Source organism: Embiotoca jacksoni, unplaced genomic scaffold (genome assembly GCF_022577435.1).
Source record: "Embiotoca jacksoni isolate LCO1_2020_lvr unplaced genomic scaffold, fEmbJac1.0.p SCAF_14, whole genome shotgun sequence".
Lineage (NCBI taxonomy): Eukaryota > Metazoa > Chordata > Actinopteri > Embiotocidae > Embiotoca > Embiotoca jacksoni.
In genome coordinates, this window is record NW_027185274.1 from 4,422,189 (window position 1) to 4,431,131 (window position 8,943).

The 8,943-nt window shown below is 39.6% G+C and overlaps 1 protein-coding gene across 1 annotated transcript in view; it reads left to right on the forward strand.

Annotated features, from left to right (window-relative positions):
- Positions 1-6,663, forward strand: part of igsf11 (immunoglobulin superfamily member 11) — a 108,636-nt gene extending 101,973 nt beyond the window's left edge. The window contains exons 7-8 of the mRNA XM_069147559.1: positions 19-166; positions 2,563-6,663. Of these exons, the coding sequence (XP_069003660.1) occupies positions 19-166; positions 2,563-3,118 (704 nt within the window). The 3' untranslated portion in view covers positions 3,119-6,663. The remainder of the gene's footprint in view (positions 1-18; positions 167-2,562) is intronic.
- Positions 6,664-8,943: the final 2,280 nt, after the last annotated feature.

The window sequence follows — 8,943 nt, forward strand, 5'->3', positions numbered from 1 at the left end:
TGTCCGTCTGTCCTGCAGCCCAGCCTCAGAGTGTGGGTCTGATCGCGGGGACCATCGCTACAGGAGTCCTGGCCATCGTTATCTGTTCACTGTTAGTGGTGGTCACGCTTTTCTATTGGAAGAACAAGAACAAATACGACGAGGAGGAGATCCCCAATGAGATCAGGTTTGGCTTTTGTTGATAATTTTCTCTTCCAGAATTGTTTAGTTCCAACCAAAGATGGTTTCAGTCTCAGGTACATTAAGAACAAACAGCATAATGTGAATGGTGTGAAAGTAAATGTTGTCGCAAGCTTATAGTTCATCATTTATCCATATGTTCATCATCTCGTCATGATTATTAGGGCCCGAGCACCGAGTGGTGCGAAGGCCCTATTATAATTCAAGGAATTATTTGCTTTTATATTCACTCTTAGGCTCAACCTATAAACTGTGTATAAAAGTGGACATAGAACTGGGGTCTGACAAATGAGGCTGATGCAGAAGTGTCTTAAGTTGCAATACTAGAGGTTGGTTTAAAAAAATACACCAGCTCTCTAGACTCCCATTCAACTTCTCTCATGAAATGTGAAGTCAATAAATTCTTTACACAACTTATCATTGTTAGCTAAAGTCGCTCCTTTTTGTTAGTTTTTGAGCGGTACATTTCCACATACAGATCCACCGCTCGCTCCCCTCAGCTCGTCCAAATATGGTCACTTCTGGCTCCAAACCGCTCCGAACTAGCAAGATGGAGATGGCCAAGATCCGCATTCGAGGCTTCATAACAACAGTTCATAAACCAATGGGTGAAGTCACTGCTGGTTGCTGCTTGGCTTAACAACAGTAGTAATGTGACTGACATCACGTGTATGCTGAACAGTGTGAGCTTTGTATGAGTGGTCGAAGAGGGACCATGTGAAGAGGGTAGTTTTCAAGTTCATCAGGATGGTCTCCATTGATTTATGTCGGTGTCTTGTTACGTGTTTAGAGATGTTCCTATAAGTCTCAGTTTATGCCTTTAATTATTATTAAGTTATTATTATAACTTAAAATAGTATTTTATCAATGACTTGCAAGTGTTTTGTGTTTTTTTCAAAGTTCAGAGAGATATTGGCAGTTTTCCCACGACTATGGATCTTTTTGATTCAGTGTATCTGTTGAAGTCAAGCAGAGGCTGTTTATTTTAGATAATTACGTTCTCAGTATTTCAGACTGTGGCAGGGTGACATTTAAGGCCTATCTGCTGTTTTTTGAAAAGCTGAAAGATGCAGCAGCGGCTTTGTAGCTCCTATTGTTGAATATTAAATGTGTCAGCACGGCCATTACAAAGCATCAGCTCCAAAAAACCCTCGGTGAGTAAATTGGATTTTTAGTTTGAAGCATTCAGCTTAATTTAATCTCTTGGCAGCAATTTTTTTTTCATCATCACAGGATAATTTGTCTTATCAGCCAGTCTGTGTACCTCTGTCAGTTGTTTACATGGGCTGCAATTTTCACCCCTGAATTACTCCAGGAATCATTTGGAAGATAAATCATTTTTCAGATATGTGAAGCTTTGGCTGACTGGGATAACATCTGCCTCATTTTGGGCTGAACTACAATCCTCCCTTCACAGTTTCCACCCCTCCAGCCCTGCTTGTCCTCAACAGAAAATCACAATGAATATATTTTACATTAAATGTATCAGGAGCTTGATAAACAAAAATTACTCCTCATAAAAAGAACGATATGAGAAACTTTTAGAATGTGATCTTTCCTGCATATTTACTGAGAGTGTGTATAAACTGGGACTATTAAATTCACAAGAGGTGAACTTTTGGTTTTGGTTTTGTTACTGTTGCAGTATTCGTACGGAGACTCCACTGACCAGACCAGCTGCTGTATATTTTGTGTCGTACACAAACATCTAAGAATGAAAATGAATAAATAAGTAGCATTTACATCCTCAGCAGATCTTGACTGCACAGAGCTCTATTAATTTTTAAATGCTGATCTGTGCTAAATATTTGAAGATGAACTAATTGGCTATCTTAATGCTGTCACTTCTCATATTTCTAACATCTTTACAACATTATCTCCAATCAGTGAAGAAGCATCAAGGTTGTACAGACCAGGGATATTTTTTGAGTTTTGGCTTTGTTAGAATTGTCAACATCAATTACTAACCATTAGTGTAAGTACAGAAAGCTTGAATGCCACCAAATTTGTGAGTTCTGTAGGACAAAACAGAAACAAAACACAGAGATGACATTTGCTGGACATCTGATGGGGTCCAGAATTCATTTATTTATATATTATTTCACCAGCTTATTGAATTTGTCCGTCTAAAGTTTGGTGCTGGACAGGTAGTGTGGGGGTTCAGAGCCTTGTTTCGTATCCCTTATTTCCCCGGAGCCAGAAATTGGGTTAATGGGAGCATTGAAAGTCAATTAAACCCAAACAGTGATTGAAAGATGTTAACACAATGCATAGGGCTGAGGGGAACTGCAGATTTGGATGTTTATTCTCAGTGGGTTTGCCACTACTAGCTGCTCTTAACACATTATTTAAAGATTTATCTGATATTATTTATTTCAACAGAGAAGATGACCTTCCTCCGAAGAGATCATCATCAGTGAAGGCTTTCCACGCGGACGCCTCATCCTCAGAGAATGACACGCTGACGTCTACCAACACGTACAACAGTCGCTACTGGCACAACCCCAAACCCAACTACGACACCAATTCCTACACGCGTTACAACGGAGACACCCGGCAGACCTTCTCCGCCGCTGCCCACGGCGCACATGGACACGGACAGGCCCAGAACGCAGCGCACGGCCACAGTACAGCGGTCACGGCCCCGGGCTCGACCCCACTGTCCCGCCACGCGCCACCCACGACGGCGACGACTACATCGTTCGCCAATGGCAGCCACACGCTCCCGCCACCCAAGACTCTGGTGGTCACCACAAACTCTGCCCCGTCCCCTCCCACCATGGTGCGCAGCAACGGCTCTGTGAGCCTCAAACCGGTGGTGACGTCAACGCACGGTCAGCACACGCACTCCTACGCTGTGAGCCAGGCCACGCTGGAGCGGATGGGGGCGGTGCCGGTCATGGTGCCGGCCCAAAGCAGGGCTGGCTCGCTCGTTTGAAATCTGAATTGAAGGACCGTTAGCTTTGAACACTAAGTGAGTGTTTGGTTGTGATGTTTGAAATCCACTGATGAAAAACAGACTGAATATGGGCTGAAGCAGCCCGCTGCCCTTTACAATTGTGTCTTTCTGTTTGTCTCGACCTTTTTATTAGAAAACAAACTGGGATTTTACAGTGCAGAGTTCATTTAATGCCAATTCCTTGATGGACTGGACCTTTCATTTTGTGGGCAAACATTACATGGAATCTGATCATCGCCCTTATTGGATGGATTTTCCTCGTGGATGCAGTGGGAGCTACTTTTCAACCGCTCGGATGATTTAGTAAAGCTGGAGTGAAAGATCCTGCAGAACCTGAATTCTCAGATGTTCTTTCAGGGCTGGATCATCGGGATGATTGTGGGTTTTTTGGACTCAAAGCAACACAAGGCATTGCCATCTCACTGTGTCCATACTACATGGTCAGACAGAAGCGAGCTCGGATTCCCACATAAGTGCATGTGTCCCTTGATTTAGGCTAACAAATTAAGTCTGTTTCATTTCTAATAAATTATTCTCACAGTTGTAATTTTGATTGACAGTGATGACAGAGGTGATGAGGATTTTACATAGAAAAAAGTGAATGTTTGAATGTTTGTTGGGAGTCAACAATGACATGATGGTGGTTGAAATGGCCTTAGAAGCTTAGCGAGGCACAGGTGTTATTGGGTGCAAGACATTACATAATATACGTCACTGAATGCAAACAGTTTAATTATGTTTCTGCACTTTTCAGAGCAATTTTATATCAAAACTGCTGTTTTATTAACAATAACTCAGTCTTACTAATGATATGCTTTACCCATACAACATAAATCAAAACCTTTCTTCTCATACAAAAGTACTGGTGATATTTGAAGGTGGTGCAAGTGCTGTATTAAAAAAAAAAAAAAAGCTACTATCCCCCAGATTTAAACTTGAACCTGCAGATGGATATTGTCATAGTCCTTGCTGTCTTCATCCGTGATGTTTTCCTAATCCGGTTCATGCCACATCAGTGCTGCTTTGAGAGGACATTGGTAAGAGGATGTCTTGTTTCATACATGCTTTACAAAGAGACAAGAGAAATATATATTTAAAGGTGTTTTTTTTGTCTCCCCCTTGATAAAGGCTAACACCTACTGTTTTCTACTGTACATATTGCAACAGTAGGCTAGATTGTGAATTAAAGAAAATACATTACATGTCTGATACATATTTAACAACTCATGTGTCTTAATTTCAAAACAGTTTTTTTATTTGTTACATTAGACAACAAGCTGGGTTTGATCAACAGTGTTACTGGTTTCAGCGAAGGGATGTTTTGTTTTATATATCTATATATATCTATATATATCTATATATATATATACATATATATATCTATATATATATATATTCGTTTTCTACTAAGTATTGCCATTTCATTACAAGGTCTGAGGTAAATACAATGGGTCTAACATTAATAGCTATATGTTATATAGTAAAACCTATGCCGTATATGGTAGAAAGTATCACTGTGTTCCTGACTTACTGTATTCTAACCAAATCTCACCAGTGGAATAACAGTCTGAGCTGTTAGTGTTCCTGAATATAGCAATCCTCATTTCTTTTTTTGCCTGATTGCGCAAAGAATTCTAGTAATTTTTTGTAGGTATGATGCAATATTTGGCACAGCGATTACTTGGGTTACATGCCGTGTTGGAAAGTGTGTTTTTACTTTTTTTTTTTTCTTTCTCATTGCATCTATTGGAAAGGTTTTAATGAAATGTGCTGTTTAGCATTTAAAGTCTGACTGAGACAAAACTTTACAACAGTTTTCTGACTTTAACAAATAGTCTCAAGACCTATTGGCGTACAAATTATTTTTAAATCGTTACTTCACCTAAACAACTTCACGAAGGTTTATTCACTTCATCTCGTCATTCCATTCACAGTTTGTTGTCAGTGATGTTGGCCTGCAGTTTGCATAGACCTGGATCAAAACACAATACAAAATTACTTACATTTTTTTTGCCACCAAGTCATGATGAAAAATGACTTTCGTTATTTTCTCTTTATTCAGTATTACAGCTAGTAAGTATCTGTCCTTAAGAGTATTAAAAAAGCTTGGTCATCTGTACTTCGAGCCAGGTCTGACTGCAGCTACGCACACCCATTCAGTGTTGTTGAAGAAACATGTATATATTTATTTCTTTTCACAGTGAGAGAGCGAGAGAGAGCTGCAGCACTTACACAAATGGATTTGTACTGTAAACAAAAATAAGTTTAAAAGGTCAAAGGTCAAAAGATCAGTTATCACCTCCGCTCCAGTGTTTTCAGACTAAAGTCTTCTGTCTGTGTAATAGATTTCACTCACCATCTCTCCCAGTGCCCTTATCCTTAACACTGGCTGACAACATAAGAAAAAGGAACTCTTATTCTAAGAGCTCTTGCTTTATTCTTCCCTGATAGAACGGCAAGTTGGAAAAGATAAACTGAGATTATTTCACTCTTACTCTGCCCTCTGTTTGCAGGAGAAACGGAGGAAAGAGAGCACAGCCAGTAGAAATCTACTGAGGTTTGAACGCAGATTAAATGAACATCTCATCTTCTACCCTGGCCATAGGTTGGCTTATGGTACACAAGGTGATGTTTGGGTTGTGTATATAGATAAATGTGATATATTGCCAATAGAAAAACCAATCTGTAAATATGTAAAGAAGAAAAATTAAAAACAAAAATCATACATCTTGTTCTTACCGTGGGGTGGAAATGAAATAGGAAAAATAACACTGGAACTTGTAGTGAATAAATATTGTTAATACATTCTAGTAGGAATCCTGCTCATTTGTGTGTGTGTGTGTGTGTGTGTGTGTGTGTGTGTGTGTGTGTATATATGTGGCATGATACAAACTGCCTAATTGTCTTTACTTTACAGTGAATCTATTAGCATTGTTTTTTAAGAAGAAAAAGGGAAAGGCAGAAAAATAGTCCTTCCAGTGTATCATCCCCATTGAGAACATTAAACATCCTGCAGTATTTTAACAACCTTTAAAATCTTCACATTCTGCATATGATATAAAATGTCTCATGTACAGTCAGCATTGTGTTCATGGGGAGCCTGTGGTTTCTACTCTGTAATATTATAAACGCGTTTCATGCTGTGCTCAGCTTGCTTTCTATGAAACTCATTCAGGGAGCCTTTGGTGCTGCTGCAGGCTGTTAAGACAACCATAAAGAAGGGGACCTGCACAGAATAACAATGTGAACAATATGCAAGTGTGCTGCTTTCTCTGCACTTGTGGTTTCTATTCCCGGGACAAATTGTGTAATACTGAAAAAGGGAAATGTGTTCCAAGCAAAGGAATATTTTCAGATCTAGATACATTAACGTGTACAGATACTTTAATACAGGTTTTACCAATTGTAATTTTTCTGTTTATGACTCCTGTTTTATACAGCTGCTCCATGTGGTGATTCTGGCTCTCACATAGAAGTTGATTAAGTTCAGAACGAATAAATGAGTACATGTTGGTGTGCAGAAATGTGAATTCTCTCTGTGGGATTACAGGGGTGTTATCTCTTGCACTGTGTACCTTAATTACTTTTTAGGTTGGAAATGTTTTTAGGTTTGTGTGTGTGTGTGTGTGTGTGTGTCTGTATGTGTGTGTGCATGTGTGTGTGTGTGTGTGTGTGTGTGTGTGTGTGTGTGTGTGTGTGCGTGTGTCTGTGTGTCTGTGTGTCTGTGTGTCTGTGTGATTTGTCCAATGTGTATTTGGGTGATCCCTATATGGACATGTTGATTTTAACCCTCTTGGCTGTGTTCCAGGACTTGAAGGTCTTAAATGAACCACTAGGGGGCAGTGTTTATACACTCATGCCTCTTGCAGAAACATTCTTTACCCAGTGTGAATTTGTGCATGTTAGAGTGTGTGTGGGGTTGAGCACACATAACACGTGTGTGTGTGCTCACACTCGTACATATAACATTGGGATTCATTATTTTCTTTCTCAGATCAGAATTATAATGAATCAAAGAAGTCTCCCATCCAATATTCCATTTTTTCTTCTTTTATACACTGCAGCTGTGTTTCATTCCTTATTTGAAATCATCGTACTCCTCATCCCTTAGCAACTATTATTATTCATATTGCACTGTTACACACCATGTACGTGACCACTTTGCTCTCTAATTGCTAACTGATAGAGAATAATAAAAGACATTATTAATAACATTATTAAGAAAGAAGAAAACCTAAGTACAGCCCTGAAGAATGTCATGAACAGCTCTGAATGCATGCAATATTGTCATCGCCTACAGTGATATTGTCATGGTTTTTGTCTTTTCAGTTAATTGGTTAGTTCTTTGTATCACTCCCTCCACCCACCAGAGGCCCCTTGTCTCTTTCTGTGCCCAGTCTCCTGCCATCCTCCCTCCCCCCTCACCTTCTAACCTGCTCCACCTGTAGCCATTTTGTAATCAGCCTGCTCAGTGTATCTACCTCCAGTGTGTCACTACTAGTTGCTCAATCATAAGGTTTTGTCACTTTGAGTTTAGGTTTTCCTAGTGTTCTGTTTCCTTGTCAATATCTTGTCACCTTTGGACCCTGCCTGGCCTTTGAATTTTCAACAATTCTTTGTGAGTGAAGTTCTCTATTTGCCTCACACACCTTCCTCAGTGTTGTGCACCTGTATCCTTTCCAATGTTATACTGCAACTTGTGGGCAAGAAAGGAAAAATGTGTGTCCACTGATTTCTGAACATTGACAAGTCATTTCTCCTCAGCATATTCTTGTCCTCACTAAAACAAATTAAATCAACAAATTCAACTTTTGCAATCAGAGTTTAGTATATATGCAACTAATCTAACCTGACAAATTACTTTTGACTTAGTTAGTTTTATTGCTCATTTAATATCAACTCTTGGCAGAACTGGCCACCACAGAAACCCTCTAAGGTTATTAAACTGTATCATGCTTGATGATGGCCACTAAACATCTGTGAAATCGGGGGCAAATATATTTTACAGTATAATCCGTGAGACCGTATCTGGCCAATTCTCAAAATTTGTGTTTGTCCTTTGCTTATTGATTTATTTCTACAGTCTATTGTCAAATCATACACTTAAATATTCTCAGGGCACTTACAGAGGACCTTTATAATAGTATAGACAGCTCCCATTTGAGCAAGCTCTTTAGATGATTTGACTTTAAAATTGAACCCATCAAACACTGAAAAATAATTGCAGCGTCAGACGAGTCTGTTTTACAGATACAAATAGTACCTTCAATGTGCTGTGGGAAATATTTTAGTAGGATACGGAAACAAAATTGCCAAGGTGGTGCACGGCAGGTCCAGGTTTTCTTCAGTCCACTAGTTGCCTCGCTACTAGATACTGCAATTACCTGCAAATTAGATGAACTTACTATCATTTAACCATAAACAAACAACAACAAAACTCATCCACAGCCACTGATTGTGCTGGAGTTCTGCATTTGTGGAAGGAACAAGATAATGCAGAAATTAAAACCAGCATGTGCATGTACATGTCTCTTTGTGGTGGTCCATTTGTTCATTCACTGAAGGTTAAGTGAATTCACTGACCAGTGGGAGGCAGGAAAATAGAGAAAAGGCAGAAACTCATTTCCCAGAAGGGCTGACGTGTGGCCAACGATGCAGCTGAACACAGCCAATCAAGCCTCTGCTTCCCAAGCTGAATGCACAATACTGTTTCTGAGAAATCACTTTGGACATCCATTACATGCCCCGATCCAAAATGTTGCCTCCTCTGGTGTTGTCTATTGAGCAGCAATCCCATAATAGCC